The sequence below is a fragment of the Clytia hemisphaerica genome, unplaced genomic scaffold (genome assembly GCF_902728285.1).
Source record: "Clytia hemisphaerica strain Z4C2 unplaced genomic scaffold, Clytia hemisphaerica genome assembly, whole genome shotgun sequence".
NCBI classification, from domain to species: domain Eukaryota; kingdom Metazoa; phylum Cnidaria; class Hydrozoa; order Leptothecata; family Clytiidae; genus Clytia; species Clytia hemisphaerica.
In genome coordinates, this window is record NW_027103721.1 from 738,923 (window position 1) to 758,462 (window position 19,540).

General features: G+C 35.6%; 1 protein-coding gene across 4 annotated transcripts in view; it reads right to left on the bottom strand.

The window, feature by feature from the left end:
* Positions 1-276: 276 nt before the first annotated feature.
* LOC136804336 (huntingtin-like) overlaps positions 277-19,540 on the bottom strand; it is a 143,199-nt gene continuing 123,935 nt past the window's right edge. For all 4 annotated transcript variants that reach the window (XM_067061047.1, XM_067061046.1, XM_067061044.1 and 1 more), the window contains exons 53-57: positions 11,574-11,736; positions 3,376-3,458; positions 2,910-2,987; positions 1,939-2,029; positions 277-820 (exon numbers count right to left, since the gene is read on the bottom strand). In XM_067061047.1, coding sequence (XP_066917148.1) covers positions 707-820; positions 1,939-2,029; positions 2,910-2,987; positions 3,376-3,458; positions 11,574-11,736 — 529 coding nt within the window. In that variant the 3' untranslated portion in view covers positions 277-706. The remainder of the gene's footprint in view (positions 821-1,938; positions 2,030-2,909; positions 2,988-3,375; positions 3,459-11,573; positions 11,737-19,540) is intronic.

Sequence of the window (19,540 nt, forward strand, 5' to 3'; positions counted from 1 at the left end):
ATTCGAATGATGGATGATTGAGGATGAATTGTGTGAAATCAAGTGCGTATTACTTATAGGTAATGAATCAACGGATCATGCACTCGCTCCCCTCGTCTACTACGAACTAGTGTAATAGCAATGAACCGATAGCACAGTTGGGAGATCAATCGCCCGGCAAGCAAGAGGTCGTGGGTTCAATTCCCACTCGATTCGTTACCTTTGAGAAAACTGGGAAGTACATTAGTGCAGGATCCGTTGAGGATGAATTGTTTCAAAAGAACTTTAAAATTATTTATAAGTTATAATTTTCAATATAAAAATATTCCTAAACGTAAAATAACCCACTGTCATTATTAAAACTTATAGTGTCCCCCAGGGTATCAGACTTACTCGTAAAATAAGATACCAAAAGTTTGTCCTATCAATATACAAAGCCTGATACGGTACCTAAAAAGTTTAAGAGAGTCCTCCTGAACTTAAGGTCTATTCATTTTTGCATGTACTTTCACGCGCTTGCTTTGGCAGTTTGACAGCAGTAGACATTACATAATCCATTCTGTAAATTACACATTCGTAATCGATACGTTCTATTCTGTATTAAGAAACCGAATTCAACAGCGTGGAATAATTCATTCTGTAAATTCACAGATCTATCAGTCGCAAGCACTCCCTCTTCAAATAAACTGAATGTTCGCTTTCGGTATTGTACAAGCCATTCGGTAAATTACACAGGGTTTGCAAGGTGACAACAGGAGAGGAGCATTTCATATGGTAGCACGTGGTCCGATTTGGATCGGAAAGTTTGCAAGAACTGCTTTTGTTGCGAGGTGTCTAAATTCTGTAAAGAAAAGAGGTGTAGAATCTTATCAGGTTTTCTGAAATTAATGACACGCAATAAGTTATTTATACGTTCATACAACGTTACATGGATCAAAGATTTATTATACGCTGGATAAACGACTCATAAAACGATCATTGTATTTTCATTGTTTCAGAAAACAATTGATGTTCTAGCTTTGTCCGCAAAGGACAACTGTCATGGCGGCTCAAAGATGTCTGATTTTTAAAAATGTTTATCAGTCTTATTTTTAAAAAGTTCACTAGCTCTTTCTTTTTGTACCTTTGCAGAAAAAAAGTTTGAAAGTAAGGCTAGCATTCCGAGCTGGATACATTTGTGAAATCTAATGTGAGAAAAACATCATTAGACCAGAAGTTCAGACAAAATGCTTACAATGACACGAATTTTTCAATTGGAAATATCTTTCCAAGACTGTCCCCAGAAGAGCTGAAATTAACATACATAAAACTTGAGTGTCTTGGCTCCACTGTGGTAAAAAAATCCTTTGGAGGCACGTGGTGGCAAGTTGGTTTTTTTGAGGTTGAAGTTTGAAAATTTCCGGTGTCAACATAAAATTTTTTATACACAACACGTCTTTTGCATCTTTCAAACAGCTTGAAACGTCATAACGACTTATAATTAGCAATTAAGTGGAAGAATTTGACTCTCACTGGAAAGTTTTAAGTCTCTTTTGGGAATTGGATGAGTGATTTTCGATAAGAAATGCAATAAAAATGCTTCGAAAAATCATTTAATGAGGGAAGGAGAGTGAACAATAATATCATTACTGCGGACATAGCTAGTACGCGAGAAATCGGGAAAAATCTGTTACTTGTATATCCAGTGTATAATAAATCCTTGCATGGATGTTGCGGACGTTAGATGGTCATTGAAAAAACGTTGTTGTGCGACACCTAATCTCATACATTCATTCTGCGAGCGCTTGGATGGGAAATTAAGAAGGTTTTGCATCTAATGGCGTTTTTCGATAGGTCCGAAAAAATCGGTATATCATCAAAATTCCAAGGGTTTGGAAGCCTTATCCTTTTTAAAGAAATTCTATTCAAATGTCCTTTCGAATTTCATAGAAATTTGAGCATACAATACTAGCCCCTTACCTGATGCATATAAAAATCAAGAGCTGCCGTCAAGAACAAGTCACGGTCGCCATCTTCAAGCTTTCCTTTCCTCTCAACTATGTATGGAAATCTGTTATTTTGGTAAAAGTTGAGTTAAGGGTTATAATTTTTTTTAGGCACAACAATCAGTGAAAAAAATTAGCTCTCTTCTCAGTTAATTGGATATTTAATACGGTGTTTGTCTGTTTTCTTTGGCCTATTTCTTGGTCGAAGGTAGATTTTCACTGGACAACGATATGATAGCTTTCAGAACCGATTTTTACCCGATTGCATCCAATATTGTTTTATTTAATTTGGTGACACGAGCAGAAATCTTAAACCCACTTAAAATTGAAGTGAGTGATCTTTTCATGGCCCTCAGACCTTTTTTTGTTCACGAGTTGTCCAAAGATTCCTCTACAACTTTTTGGGAGAAGACAGCTAAATCAAAAAGCTTTTCGAACAACCATATGTGTTCTTAATTTCACCCTTATTTGTCTTTGGAAGCCCAATACTCACAAGAACCTCTAGTAAGCTTAGGTGCTTCATGATAAATAATACATAACGCTTATAAACATATGAAAGCTCACATTTGCAGAATTTCTAAGCATAACATTTAAGCATATAAACCAGCCTGACAACATTTCAGGGATAGCCAAATTCCACTGCTCCCAAAATCTGAACGCTGTTTGAATCAAATGGTTACAGAATTTCTGAGATTTTACAAAACTTGGCTCGGGGTGAATTATGAACATTATAATTCATAACATATAGTAAGCATACGCTATGTCTGGATTCTTTGAAAGCTTAAGCATACTCTGGCCCAGACACTTGCTTATAAAAAAACAACAAGTAAATGATCACTTATTTTTGCCAGTATAAAAAAAAGTGATTTGAATTGAATTGAAATAGGGAGGGGAGTTTTTGCAAGGTCCAAGGACCTTTTGTTTGGAATTGGTAGAAAAGGATACAAAGACTTTAACCAAGGGTTTGTCGACGAGCTGATAAAGAAACACGTCAAACTCCAAACCGCCATTGACAATGGTGTCCTGCAGAAAGAAATTAAGGAAAAATCAGCTAACCTGAACGTATTGGGCTCAACCAAGGAGAGAGCGAGAGCGACAAAGTAGAACAATCGGTAACTTAGGCCAGTCTCCAATAACATTCGCGCTTCTGGTAGCTTCAATCATGCCATAGAATCAACTATTACGTCAGATTACACCAATGAAAAAACTTTATTTCTCTTTCAACCAATAGCAAAGAAGTTATACGATCGAAAAAGAGTGATTGCATCTTAAAAAGATCCTATCTTTTCTCAAACCAAAACAGGTTGAACATGCAAAAAAGCCATCACAGCGCGCGCTTATAGAGGCCACCTTAAGTGCTATCTAAGTAATGCTATAATCAGGAGCATGAAAAAGAGGAGGACATACGTACCTTTGAACGAAGCTACCAATACAAAGGAAGACCCAATCACGAACCACAGCTTCTTCACCATCTTTATACAACAAATCTGCTACCTGAAAAAAAAATTAAGGTTCATTCTTTCTTTTTTTCAATTCATTCTTTTGAAATTCATAATGGCGTCAGCACAGAGGATTTTTATATCCAGTGTAATCAGTGCGACTAGTGTTGTTTATGTGTACAAAAATTATAGTCACACAATTGTACTCTTACAATGAAGAGGAAATTTGGAAGAAAAATCGACTGTTACGGTCCATTTTCTTGAAAATTATTTCATAAATTTCAAGGCACAAAATTTCCAAAGTTTTGCACCAAAAACTTTATTTAAATTTTTTACAACCTTACAGTGCACTTTGGGAGGCCTGAAAAAGGTACCCCTAAAAGGTCGCATCTTCCTACGGTAGATCGCTCCAACAGAGAGAAAATGACATGTTGGATAAAATGTTGGAATCGTTTACCTCGGCCTTAATATGTGGCTATCGCTGACTATTAGAATATTTCAAAACGAAAAATTAGTATGTGTCAAGAGAATTTTCACAGTATTAGTGGGCAGAACTTTACACAGTATTAGTGGGCGGAACTTTACACTGTTTTACCGCTGAGTAAATACAGAGGAGGTAAAAGTTTCAAACTTACTTTGCGAAATCTGGGGAAACACCCCCGTGTTTCATTTAAAAACAAGTGATACTTTTATGGACCTACCTGGTTATGCATTTAACACATATATAATTGTTATCTACGTGAGCATGAACGTTAAACAATCATTCAGAACAAAAATAGTGACGATTTATTAAAATTAGTCGTTTGTTTCTTATAAAAAAAAACGTTTAGAAACCAAAATTTCATGCTCTTGAAATATTCTTTCATATTCAAGACTTCGTGAGCATAAAAAGACATCTATCTCATCAAAAAATTAAGTAATTTGGCTAAGAACATTGATGTATGCTTATTAATAGTGATTCTTATAGATAAAGATGCATTTTTTGAGCTGAAAAGTTTTTTTACAAAAATCTGCTTAACCATCTTTTACCTACTTTCATGCAAAAAATCAGAAAAAAACAACGATCCAATATTTCACAAAGTCCAAAAAACACTTTTTTGCCGTTTTTTGGCCCAAATTTGCCCAAAAACATTTTTTTTCGAAAATCGGGCTCAGTCACATTCGAGGGTTTATAGTTATGCATCTTTGTGCAAAAAATCATAAAGAATGAAAGAGCCAATCTCGAGAAAAGCTAATACCTAAGTAATTGATAATGTGCTTATAAAAAAATATCGAATTTGGCCAGTTTTTCTATAAAACACGCCAAGCAACCAAAATTTCATGTCTAAACACACATATGCTTCAAAAGTAAGCCCTCATGAGCAAAAAAAACATCTATCTCATAAAAAAATTGAGTAATTTGACTAAGAACATTAATTTATGCTTATTAATAGTGATTCTTATAGATAAACATGCGTTTTTTTGAGCCAACAAATCTTTTTGCAAAAATCTCCCTGAGCCATCTTTTACCTATGATGGTACCCTACTTCCCTGCAAAAAATCAGAAAAAATCAATGATCCAATGTTTCACAAAGTCCAAAAAACCCGCTTTTTAGCCGTTTTTTGGCCCAAATTTGCCCAAAAACATTTTTTTTCGAAAATCGGGCTCAGTCACATTCGAGGGTTTATAGTTATGCATCTTTGTGCAAAAAATCATATAGAATGAAAGAGCCAATCTCGAGAAAAGCTAATACCTAATATAATGTGCTTATAAAAAAATATCGAATTTGGCCAGTTTTCCTATAAAAACACGACAAGCAACCAAAATTTCATGTCTAAACACACATATTCTTCAAAAGTAAGCCCTCATGAGCAAAAAAAACTTCTATCTCATAAAGAAATTGAGTAATTTGACTAAGAACATTGATGTATGCTTATTAATAGTGATTCTTATAGATAAACATGCTTTTTTTAAGCAAAATAAATTTTTTTGCAAAAATCTGCTTGAGCCATTTTTTACCTATGATGGTACCCTACTTTCATGCAAAAAATCAGAAAAAATTAATGATCCAATTTTTCACAAAGTCCAAAAAACCTGTTTTTTAACCGTTTTTTGGCCCAAATTTGCCCAAAAAAATTTTTTTTCGAAAATCGGGCTCCGTCACATTTTGGCCACCACTGTTTTGCACCTTTGTACCAAAAATCAAATGATTCCTATGATTCAATCTCGAGAAAAGCTGGTAACGAACGGACAGACGGACGAACGGACAGAGGTGAATTTATAGGACCTTCACCCCACCGGGGTAGGTCCAAAAAACTTAGTAATTTTAGTGTGGGTTTGTATTATACTTAAGATGAGAAATATATATTAGAATTTAAATAACATTTTAATGGTCATTCTGTATATATTTTTCGTGTAAACAATATTTCGACCTGCTTGGTGCAGGTCTTCGTCAGGTCTAAACAATACAAACGGTTGAAGGCGCTACCTTGACTTTTTTGACGTCAAAAAAGTCAATGTAGTGTCTTCTCCCTAATGTGCGAGAGCATTGGCTTCCAAAACCTAGATGTCACATACTGACCATCGTCTAAATTAAGACCATGGTCACTATGTGGCGCCGTCTGACGGAATTGGATTTCCAATGCTTCTCGCACTTTTCTATCAAATTTGTTCTCTTCAGTCTTTAAAAGATATATTAGAAGTTTCTCCCACTAGCGCGATTTTCTAAAATTATCCAACAGTGTTACGAAATTTTGGAATGAAATTCAAGTCCTAAAAATGGTGGAGCTCATGGGAATTTTTTTCCTTTTAAAAATACTGTCAAACGTGCTAACCGCACTGGCTCAACTTCTGTATCTTTTAAATTACTCGTAGGCCCAATTGTAAACATAAGAAATTAAAAAAAAATCAGTTTTAGCCTCGTTTTGGCGAAAAACTCGCGACCAAGCCCCCAAGAATCAAAATTTTGAAAAAATGAAAAGAATACCCCAGATATTCACCCAAGGAACAAGTGTGCAAAATTTCAGCCGAAACCGACCATTTTTGAAGTCTCCAACCTGCCCCCAAAGTTTTGAGGTGACACACAGACAGACAGATATTCTCAGATTCCAGCTCAACTAAAGTTGAGAATTTGTGGTAGTAAACCTAGTTGACGGTCTTACTTAGTGTATGTGTGTGTGAAATACGGATTGAGCCTTAGAAATTATACTTTTCAAATTATCTCCCTGGTCAGCTTCTCTAAGTTAAATTTATATTGACCTTTCTATATATGAGATATTAAAACTTATTTAGTTTTACCACAAGCATTTTGACCGGAATTCCTGAGATAAGTTTTACTGACGGATTCAATTGACAGTGTTCATATAAGCTTTTTTGTTGAGCATATCTCTTAGTATATAAGGTAATCTTTTTTTCGAAATCGGTATTTAACTTGTGAACGTTTCATCAAGCCTATGGCCTAAGAAAATCTCGAATTGAGCTTTCCTTCTCACTGCCTAAACTGAAAGCAAATATTTTGTGAAGGCTAAATATACATACAAATAAGCTGCGCAAAACTCACTGCCACCATGAATTTGTGGGAGATAGATAATATTGAAATCTGATCGTTTCCCTTCCTTAGGAAGTCTCGATTGACACGAGAACTGTCGACGGAACCGTCGCCAACAAAAGGATACGCCGTGTCGAATATACATGAAAAGTTAAAACACATTTATGAAGCAGAAATATGGTACCTTATCGGCCCTTTTTACACCGGCCCTTTTTACACCGGCCCTTATTGGCGTTATTTTTGGGTTAGTGGCGTAAAAAGGGCCAGCGTAAAAAGGGCCAAGATTTCGCAATCTTAACCTAAAAGCGGCGTTAACTTTTTATCATTACTTCTCAATTTAAAGGATTTTAAGTACGATTCGAAGATGAAAATTATCCATTGTTTTACTCCATATTTAAAACTTCAGTGAAATATTTAACATATTTAAAAATCGTGAGACCTCCCTGGATTTCTTAGACCATTACACTGCCCTTCTTTATTTGTAGATTTATTTTAGAGACGGAGTTCCCTATTTCACTAATAGGGAAAGAAGTACTTCACTTTTCATACGGACCGTTCAAACATTGAATGAATTAACGATGTCCACAGATAAAAAAATTCACTCCATTAAGAATTAGTGAATAAGAATTAGTGAATAAGACTTAAACCTAAAAAATAGGGTGTGGTGGTCACCTGAATCGGTGTCACTAGATCAGTTAGCCGCCACACCCAGAAGAACAATCATCCTGTTGTCAATGATGTGAATGTTTTTAATTGTTCCTGGAGCGAGAGTCCTGACCAAACACGTTTCAGTATCCTGGTTGAACATTTTGTCAAAATGAACTTATCATGAAAGATTTTCATAGATGGCGAATCGGTACTATCAATATTCGCACTGGAAAAGAGGATGAAAAACTTGAAAGAACTGTTAAAGAAATACACAAAGCTAACCTTTCGATATGTTGTATGCAAGAGGTTCGACGCATTAACACTGACTCAGCTCTCATAAAAGTTGAAAACCAAAAGTATGAAGTTTACTGGTCTGGTTTATCCGTAAAACGTATTCACGGAGTAGGAATTGTTATTAAAGTTGATGAAAATAATACTATCGATGAAATTGTGAACGTTAACGCTCGTATCATTGTAGCTGATATTACCGTCTACGGATGTGCATTACGTATTATAAATTGTTACGCTCCAACAGAAGACGCTACTATGTCCGCCAAAGACACGTTTTATGCTAATCTGAGAAAACAGTTTAATACTAAATCCGATCGTAAAATTGTTTGTCTGGGTGATTTCAATGCAACCTCTTCTGCTACCCTATATAACTCATCACTTCGAGAACATGTTATTATCGAAGACCTCGAAGTTAACAATAACGGAGAACGATTCCACAACTTTTTCAACACGCAAAAACTATCAGTACTCAACACTTGATTTTCGCACAAAAAATGTCGCCGCATCACCTGGCACTCAGCTGATGGAACCACCAAAAAAGTATATGACTTTATATTATCATGTTCATGGATACGTCAATATGTTAAGAACTGTCGTGTACATAACAGTTTTGATTTCGATAGCGATCACCGGCTAGTGATAGCTGATATGAACACTCCGTGCACAAAAGCAGCCAGATTCCGAAAGAGACATATGAAAGCTAATGCAAAACACTTAGATCTATCAGCCCTTCAAAACGAAAATATAGCAGCGAATGTACGAAATGAAAGCATCAATAAACTTACCACAATTGAACTAGATCGAGATAACAATACTTTGAACTCAGCATTTGTTAATTCGTTGAATGAAGCTGCAAAAAGTATATTACCGCAAAAAACTAACACAAAACTTTATCAGCCATGGCATGATGACGAGAAATTGAAACAACTTTACCAGGAAAAAGATGAGCTTTTAGCTAAATTTCCAGATTCCAATAAACTAAAGGCAATGAAAAAGAAAATCCGTTTAAGAGCTAGATTTCTTCGTAATGAATACCTTAAACACGAAGCTGAAAAGCTTAATCAACTGGCCATCAACCGTGAATTAGAGAAACTATTCCACAGAGCCAAACAACAAGGAAAAACACTCAAATCCTTAAACCACTCATGCGACGCTCAAAAGCTTGCTGATCATTTCAAATCACATTTCAACCCGACCGATCACTTTGGTCCAACCTCACCTGAACTTGAAAGAGATAACCTACCTTTATTTCTTGAAGAACTTCAAAATATCACAAGAAATATACATATCGACGATTCATCCCCTACAATTGACGAAATTGAGCACCAACTAAAACTCTTGAAAAATAATAAGGCAAGCAATGATATTGCTCCAGATATTCTCAAAGCCTGCAACCACCCCATAATGAACCAAGTCATCCACCGAATGACCCTCAATCTGTGGAATAACCTAGACATTGCCGACGCACGGGGCAACTCCAAGCTGAAAACCTTATGGAAAAACAAAGGATCCAAGTCTGACCCCACGAAATACCGAGGAATTAGCATTGGGTCAACGGTCTGTAAACTCATAATAAATATTATTCTTGAACGTTTAAGACCATGGTACGAAACTCAGTTATCAGACGAGCAGAACGGATTCAGGCAAAATCGTGGCACAACTGACGGCATCTTCACACTAAAACGAGTCCAACAAATTACCCAAAAGAAGTTGCAACCACTGTATCTACTATTTGTTGATCTTACCGCAGCATTCGATCACATCTCAAGAGACTGGCTGTTTAAATCTATCGAAATGCGTTTTCCTGCTGACCAAATTCCTAGGCTTGTTACTATACTTAATAGTCTCTACAAACGTACAACTCTCACTTATGAGGAAATACAGACAACGTTCGAAACCACATCTGGAGTGCGTCAAGGTGGTCCAGAAAGCCCGTTTCTTTTTAATTTATTCATCGACTTCGTAATGAGAATCTTCATTAATAACGCCACCCATGCTAACATTAAATTCTACGAACATCGTTATCGTATCAACCTACGTTCTGTTAGTCGAGAAGAAAGGCTATCAATGAGATCAAAAAATCGAAATCATGAGGGAAACGTAAACCTTCCATGGTGTGGGTATGCTGACGATTTGATCCTTTTTATCCAATCTCAATCTGAATTACAAAAAGCTACAGAGATCTTGGATAATGTGTTTGAGCGTTTTGGTCTCAAAATTAATGAGCAAAAAACTGAAACAATGATTCTTAATAGCACTGAGCCTGATTACCCAAAATCAATCATATCTCTCAGAAATATCCCAATCAAAAACGTAGAAGAAGAAGGGTACTACCCTTGCCGACCGACGGGGGTGTGCCACTGAAGTTCGAAAAATGGACCCTAAGCGGAAGTCGTTTTTTTTTAAGTGACTCTGAATGGGACTAAAATTCTAAATTCTCCCAAACAGATACCCTACGAGGAACTGCTTTTTCTTCCTGGGACTCATGGAGGTGAAAATGGATACCCTGACCAGCGGCCCATCCCCGTACCCATTTTTGCCCAAGTACCCCCCCCCCCCCGTGCGTTCAATAAAGTGATTGAAATTACATAGCCATAAATAAAGAGGAATCTCACTCAGGAGAGTGACTTTTGAGAGTCCAACGAAGTGTTTATGCAGGAAATACTTATGGTATGCTTCCGTCATATGACAGACACAGACAAAGGCGCATAACTCATTGAAGTTTCAATAACACTTTTCATGGAAATTGATCCATGGATGTGGTCGCTAAGCCGAGAGTATTTACACTAAAGTGTGTAAATATCTTTGTAAAGCGATGTATATGTCAACGCTTAGTCTGATTGGCTGAACCCAATACTTCTCATAGAGTAACACATAGAGACCCCCTCTGATAACATAGGATTGGAAAGGAATATACATAGTGCGGAAAGGGGTCTGATCCCCCTTCTTGGCATCCCCCTAGCCTTTAAAAATGCCTACCCCCAAAGGATTTTGGACAAAAATGGCTAACAAATATATGGTGAAATATCTTAGAGAAAAAGAGAAATGATAAATTTCTTTCTTCTTTTTGACTCAGACTACTCTAACAGAAAACTTCCTTTCATGAAGACCAAATTTCATAACCTGTGCTTGAAAATAATCTACAATATATATGTAAGTCCCCCTTAAACTATCCCCCTTCCTTGCTATCCCCCCTTTTTCATGAAAATTTCTGACCCCCCCCCTTCTTCAACTGTTGGGAAGGTGTCACCCCCCTTAAGAAAGGGGGGGGGGGCAAACTATGATATAATTCTAAAGTATCCATAAAAATATAAAAAATAATATGGTAAAACAAATTTCAAGGTTAGGAAACGAAAAAAATACAGATAATGTTCTCTAATTCGACTTTCAAGGGCGATTGAATCTTAACCGAATAAGAGAGCACATTGAATAGTAGAGCGTCGTTTATGAGAGTTTCTTGTTGACGAAGGCTTTCAATATTATCGAATAATGGCGGGTGTCAAATAGTTGAACGTCTAATTACAGTTGCCTCTCTCTAATTCGATATTCGAGGGACTAAGAGTCTTCGAATTGGATAAAGATTGAATTACAGAGAATATTTTACGTGAACTTTCATCAAAGAGGACAAATGTTTTAGTTCGAATTGTAGAGGTTCGAATTAGAGAGAGTTGACTGTACAGAGTGTCAAACTGTAGTATAAATACCTTATTGAAAATCTTTGCGATAAGTTCTGGTCTGGGTTGTTGACTGGATAAGAATTCACTGATCAATTTGTTCATCACATCTTGCACTGGTAAAAAGTCCAAAAGGATTCTGGGTAAGATGGTAGCAAGAAGATTGGCTTCCGATATTCGTCCTTTGCGTATCCTGCAAAGTAAAACAATTCAATTGTTAGAAACGTGAAAAAAATATTGTCGATGAAGAAATTTGGAAATTCATTTACGTTAAGGGAATATTTTTTCACCAAACATCTTGCTAGCTCGCACGCTGGAACATTTTCCGAAAAGAACGAAAGAAACCCAGCTGGCACACAACGTTGTTTCAACGTTTATTCAACGTTCACAACGTCCATATAACGTTAGATGAACGTTGAAACAACGTTGTGTACCAGCTGGGAATGAAACTTCTGAGAATAGAGAGCACGAAAAGGCGGTAAATTTTTCATATTGTGCTATTAGTCGGAAAATTTCAAATTTACATTTGACACTCTCTAATTCGATTTTCAAGGGGAATCGGTTCTCATCGAAAAAGGGAGCGTCGCGAATAGTAGAGCGTCGTTTATAAGTGTTTTTTCTCGACGCTGACTTTCAGTACAGTCGACTCTCGAAAACGCAGGGGGTGGTGCACAAGTTTGTTCGAGTTAGGGAAATTTCGAGTTATGGAGTAAGGTTTATAAATCATTGTCAACTGAAGGAACGAGAAAACGTGTTAGAGTTAAAAAGGCATTCGAGTTATAGAGGTTCGAGTACTCTATTTACTCTCTCTCTCCTCTCTTTACCGAAACATAGAGCGTTTAATTAAATAAAATTCGAGAAAAACAGTTAAACGTGACAGTAAAATGTGGACAAAAGAGAAAAGAAAAGTCATCATCTCAGCTAAGTAACTTAAAAATCGATTTTCCAAGAAATAGTGAATATTTATGTGTAGGAAGAAAAAAGAATAAGTGTATTTCAGTGGGAAGAACAGCAGGAGGGAGATTTACAATGATAGTTTTTCTGACTCCTTCTTTTAAGAGGTTATGTTGAAAAAAAAACCAATGTTTTCCTTTTTCGTTATGGAAGATGCAGAAGCAAAGCTGAGACATATGTTAAAATTTTCAATGTCTTATTTTAGCAATACACTCTTTTATTTTTTTATAAGAACAACGAGGCTCAAAAATGCCAAATAATAAGAACAATTTAAGAACAACACTGAGTATGAAATTTTAAGCAAAGCAAGGGCCAACTTAGTAAAAAGAGTATATTAAAAATAATATACCCCGCAGTTTTACACAGGAAATAAGAACAGGGATAAGAACATTTAAACTCAAAGTGCCAAAACAATAAAAAACAGCAGAGGCTCATTAAAAGTGTACTGGTTCTTATAAAAAAAGACTGTTTCCCACGAGAAAGAACCATTTCTACCACAAACTTGAGAAATAGTGACTTTATCCAAATTTTTCCTTGTCACATAATCATCATTTTCTATTGTGAAACCTTTTCCAAGTTATGAAAAATATGTTATCGGGAATAGTTTAGGTAAAAATTGTAGTCTTTTGTTCTCACCTTTCTATAGCAAAATTAAATCCTCAAAAAATTTTGTGTATGAAAAAGTCAGGTGAAATTCGTTTGGTGGTATGTTGAAAAGTTGAAAAAAAGATTTTTTCCTTCTTCAACAAAAATTTGGTAGTTTTCCCGATAAGTAAAAGAGAATGATCCTTCAAACTTTCCATATACAGTTAACTATTTTGGGGTTCATTGAATAAGAAAATTAGAATGATACTAGCCGTCCTCCGGCGTCGCACCCGCCGAGTGGAGTGTTGTAATGTTACAGATTACAAGAGGAAGCTAAATTAATAAAACGAGTCTGAATTCTGAAAATCAGCGGAATAGTCTTTTTGTTCTCCTTTCGATGTCTCTACAGGTGCTTAACACAACATGACTATTCCCAGGATAAATAAATAATACCATAGGTCAGAAAGAGCCTGTTTCTTTTTTTTTCTCATTCCCAACCTGAAAATTGTTCAAAATAACCAAAAAGTCGACCCTGTCAGATACACATCTTGAGAATTAGTAAATTTTAGACACTGTCAGATATCTTCAGAGCCTAAAAAAAGAGACCCTGACCAGCGTCACGTCCCCTGTATCCCCTGTTGTGTGTCAGCTTCGAGTTTTGTTTCACAGCCATTGCCTGGGCCTCATATGAACAATGAGGACCAGCATCCAAAGGCATTTGTATGATACTGGCTAGGGAATAGAGGAGTGTGAATAACGAAGAGTGATGAGCAGATTTGGAAGGAAATCGGTGAAAGAAGGACCTCCTACAACCTTGTATTCGTACAAAAGAAAGTTGGCTTTTTCATACTTTATTTCACATACATGTTTCGAAATTCCATATCTCATAAGTCAGTGTTTTTTACACTTTTGGCAAAAACGTGAAAACTAATTTTCGTCAAAAACGGTTTTTTCAGTCTAAAATCACGATTCTTGAGTATTTTGGGATGAAAACTTCCAATAAGTTGCGAATTATAATTTCAAATCTGTTGAATTTTTTTCCTCGAGCAATACTTGATGAGATATTCCAAAAAATTAGATTTTGTGTTTTTCTCATTTGATATTGTTATATACAAATTTCAAAGTTCTAAATACGATTTCCTTACACCTTCATCCCTGAATTTCGAAAAACACAAGCGAAGAGCACTTTTTTATTGCTTATTCCGTCACAAAAGTCAGTTAAAGCTAAACATAAATTTTTAAGGTTTTATCAAATGATTTTGAGTCCTATGACATCTAAACTTGGTGGAGAGTCTGCTGAGTCGTACAAGATTACCCTAGAAAGTTTTTAGAATGATATTCCAACCCTTACAGAGTCAATAAGTATTTGAAATTCCATTTAACTTGGACTATATGGAAGCAAAATTATTTAACCATATTGATTATCGAACAAAGAAAGAATTTTTAGCATTAATACAATAATGACCGGTTAGTGAGGGCTGTACTGAGAAATATTGCCCGAGGTCAAGTAACGACCGAGCTTGCGAGGTTGTTGCGTTGACCGGGGGCAATATTTTCAGTACAGCCAAAAAAAAAACCGGTCATTATTGTATTTGTTAACCGTTTCCTTCAGCTTCGATTGATTTTTAGCGCTTTATCCAGGAAAAATAGCGAAATAAAGCGAAAAAACAATTGAAAAGAGATAAAAAGTTGTTATGATTTCTGACGTCAGAAATAAAAAATGAGAGAAATGATGTCAACGCATTGTTCATTTTCCTTTGAAAAAGTGACGTCACAATGAATTTTCCTAACAACGGGCAACTCTGGATAATGTAGGCCCGTCGTCATGCGAAAAGAACCAATTGCATTGCGCAAAAAGTCATGTAGCCCGCTTTGAAAAAGTAACCGGTTAACAATGAGAAATATTGCCCGAGGTCAAGTAACGACCGAGCTTGTGAGGTTGTTGCGTTGACCGAGGGCAATATTTTCAGTACAGCCCGAAAAAAACCGGTCATTATTGTATTTGTTAACCGTTTCCTTCAGTTTCGATTGATTTTGAGCGCTTTATCCAGGAAAAATAGCGAAATAAAGCAGAAAAAACAAGCGAAAAGAGATAAAAAATTGCTATAAATTCTGACGTCAGAAATAAAAAATGAGAGAAATGATGTCAACGCACTGTTCATTTTCCTTTGAAAAAGTGACGTCACAATGAATTTTCCTAACGGCGGGCAACTCTGGATAATGTAGGCCCGTCGTCATGCGAAAAGAACCAATTGCATTGCGCAAAAAGCCATGTAGCCCGCTTTGAAAAAGTAACCGGTTAACAAGAACTCATAATACATAGCAAGATAAAGTTAACGAATTTTAACAATGAATACTAATGAAATAATCTAAAGGAGCTGAGAAAGATTAATATTCCAACAAGAAATATCAGAAAAACCTAACCATAGTAACTTCTTTGAGCTTCTTCGGACAGGATGAAATATTCCGTTTTTAAAGGCTTACCTAGTTCTAATAATGCAAAGAAGTCGAAGTCTACCAGTCACCCAAGCAATGTAACATTTCGAATTCCAACAAAAATATATATATTTTCTGGCATTTTTCAAAAGTTTCATGGAATAAATAATCTTTGCACGCTCTAAACTACAATACTTTCGATGAAAAGCTTTTTTGTCATAATATGAAACAAGTCTGTAAAAAGGAGCACTTTTGAACGAGAAGCTCAGATTATGGATTATAACTTGACATGAACGTAAAGATGCTTCTTGGTAATTTATTTCGTATTTTTTTAACACAAGAACTAGTTAGAAATATATCAATCTTAGAAGGCTCTCTATCACAAGTAACGCTTTATCAAGTGATTATCTAACCTTCTCTTCGAAAGGATTTGATGAAAAAATTCGAATGTAGCAAGTCATTAAGGATAAATCATTCCATCCGTGACATGCATGATTTTTTGTAAATTTGGAATATGTCATTCTAGAGAGCTCCAAATGAATTTATATCTTACCCTACGGATAAAGCAGGCTTTTTACTATCAGGTGGTGTAAAATTATTCTTTACAAAAAGATACTTCTGAAATGAGACCTTTTCTACCAAACTAAAAAAAAAAGAGTACCATTATCAGGGGTTATGCAAAAAGTGAAATATGGAATCCCTGCACGCTCCATTTCCAAAAAAATGTTAACTTTTCAATTCTAGGGATGCTTGAGATTGAACAAATGCTTGCTTGAACATGATTTCTCAAATACTACCCAATAAAATTTTGAATGAAGTTAATGATTTATCCAACGAAAAAGTGGAATAACTCCTCCAGTTAATTGCTCTAAATGGAATAATTCTTCCTTTTATGGATTGCGAACGCTTAAAGGCTTCTGCCTGCCAAATTTTAGCCCAAAAGCTTAAAAACTCAATGAGCTATTGCCGATGGAATATTTCTTCCATTTCCCAATGGAATAAATTTATGATTAACTGCTCCAAACTTTGAAAGATCGTTACTTTTAGTACAATAACGCTATATAGTTCATTTAAAAAGGAATGGAATCTTTAATCTTTTTTCTCTCCAATAGAACCACTAAATTTGATAATGAACGAAAACTTGCTCTCTAAAATTTGGTTTTAAAAAAGTGCCCAAATTTTCACGTTTTTGCCAAAAGTGTAAAAAACACTGACATAAGGAATAAACTAAAATTATGAAATCCAAGTGTCTTTAAAGAAGGAAGGTAAAAAGTAAAATTTTACAAAGGCACAGCTCCAAAGGAAAATCCCGTCGCTTAGCCAATGTCAATCACCCCCCAACTAAAGCAAAGAAAAAAAGATTTTTTCTGGTTAGACCTTTTCTTTAAAAAACCTAAAACATTTAAAACTGATGGAGCTAAAAAGACGACTAAGAAATGCAATATTCATCCCTTCGGTTGGAATATGCTACGTATCCGTCTTTGGTCATAATAAGTTCAGTTTATTTTTTCTCGTCAAGTCACACGTCATGTCATGTGATGACTACAGTTGAAAAATAACTCATCTATAAATATAGTGATTTAAAAACCGATAAAATCACACACGACAAACACACGAAAACCATAAAATATAGATCACATTTTTACTAGTAAAATATTTTCACTTTCTCTTCACACAATATTAGGGTACATAAAGGTCATGAGTTATATTCTTATATCCCTTCTTTCCTTCCCATATACCATATCAAAGTACCTTGACGGCCGAGGGATGAGTTTGAACTTGGGTCCTGCCAGAAATCTATTTTCCTACCCTGCCAAAACTTGATCATAAAAAAATTCGGGCCCTATGAGACCAACTTTGAATCCTGTTGAAGCAAAATTTACGTCTCTTTTGATCAGCAGCTGCATAAATATTTTTGCGTGGTGAGCGAATATTATCTAAGTTTAAGTAAGGAAGTTATGGCTAACCACACTAACATTTATTATTGTAAAAGTAAAAACATTTTTTAACGTACAATGTTTAATTGATCTTTTCGAGACGACTATATATAAAATCATTTTCTAAGGTCAAGCGCCCCTTCTCCGCTTAAAGAGAGATAGAGTGCAAACTAGAAGTACTATACCTTATCGGCTCTTTTTATCGGCCCTAATTTAACGCCGGCACTTATTCCGCCACAGCTTAATTTTGGGCTTACGCCAATTAGGGCTGTAAATAACGTCAAAATTTGTAAAAATCGCTATTCAGGCTTCAAAACCGTAAGTATTGACTAAAATTTACATTAAAATGTCATCTTTCAGTATTAAACTGTTGAAAATTCCATTGAAAACCATTGAGTTTCGTAAAGTTTTGGATATAGAGTAGAAAAAATGAATAGTTTTCATCCTTTAATCATGCCTAAAATCCTTTAAATCGAGAAAAAATGGTCAAAAAATAACGCCTCTTTTAGATGAAAATTACAAAATTTTGGCCCTTTGTACGTCGGCCCTTTTAACACTGGCCCTTATTACACCACGAGCCAAAAAAATAACGTCAATAAGGGCTGGCGCAAAAAGGGCCAATAAGGTAACTAGAACACCTTCTAAACTCGAAAAAGTCTGTTGGTCCATTCAGTTAACAATGCCTTATAGATCTTACTCCATAATTCGAGCGGCTTTACGAACCCTGCGCGTGTTCGAGTTAAAGAAACTCCTAGTATTTTGATTTTCACCGGAGAATCGGGCAATTGAAATATATCCCAGTATATCAAAAAGATTAGGTGGGACTCTCTACCAACCAATGAAATTGTTCACGATGTTGTTAAAGTTTCATTGGGAAACATCATCGAAATCTCACCTCCCCCTCCCTCCCACAGCAAAAAACTAAAGCTTTTGCACAGTTGAGTTTAGTAACACAATGAACAAACTATATGAGAACATAAGGCTTCGATGGTCGAATGGACTCTAAGACATCCTATTTCACAAAAATATCACAAAAACACTCACAAGATGGTGAAATTAGGAATATTTAAAGAACACCCGAAGGCGCTACAAAATTTTTGGATTACCTTATCAAAAAACGTTTAATTCAACTTTTAAAGGGAATAGAAAGTTCTCGAAACAGTTCTTTTAACAGGACTTTAAGGACGTAGTTTTATATCATGGTCTAGGGGATGAAATTTTCTGATTAGGGTGGGGCACTAATCTAGAAATCTTTACCAGACCTGTGCACCTTTAAAAAAAAAATTCACATTTTTTTTTTTTTTTTTTTTTTTTTCTTTATTGAAACATAAACACAGGGTACATTACGAACATATAATACAAAATACTACTAAACATTAATATAGTCCCTCCCTCCGCTAGAAACTTAAGTTATATCGCCAGAGGCAAGGCTATGAAGAAAAGAAAAAGTAAAACAAGGTGTGACGTGGAGAGAGCTATGGTTGTAGTAGACTAAAATAACGCACCACTGAACCTTCCAGATTCATGGATATATTCAACGACAGAAAAAATTATAGTTTGATTTAAAATTAAAGTCAAGCTTTCATCACCGTATAATAAAAACCGACAAAAATAAGAAGGGTTCAGTGGGAGGAAAATAATACCTAAGTCTTGTAGTTTGTCGAATAGAGATTGTCTCGCAAGGGAATATATAGAGCAGTGCAGAAAAAAGTGCTGAGTATTTTCAACTGAGTTAGTTCGACAACCACAAAAAGGGTCTAAAGTATCACGAAAACCATGCCTAAATTTGTGCTCGTTCAGATGACTGAACCCTACCCGAAGTCGATTTAGAAAGACTACACCTTGATTGTCAGAAACATCAAAAACACGAGATTGTTTGGGTCTCAAAAATTTTAAAATTGCATTCTTAAAGGTCTTAACAGAAGGTAGATCTCTTATATTCGCGCCCAGGACATTCCACTGTGATATGCAGTAAGGAAAAAAAGTATTACGAAAACGCTCAGTTCGTATATTAAGAGGATAAATAGGATTTCTTGTTCTTATGTTAACTGGCTCTGTAAGCCTTGCTGGCAGATAGTTACGTAA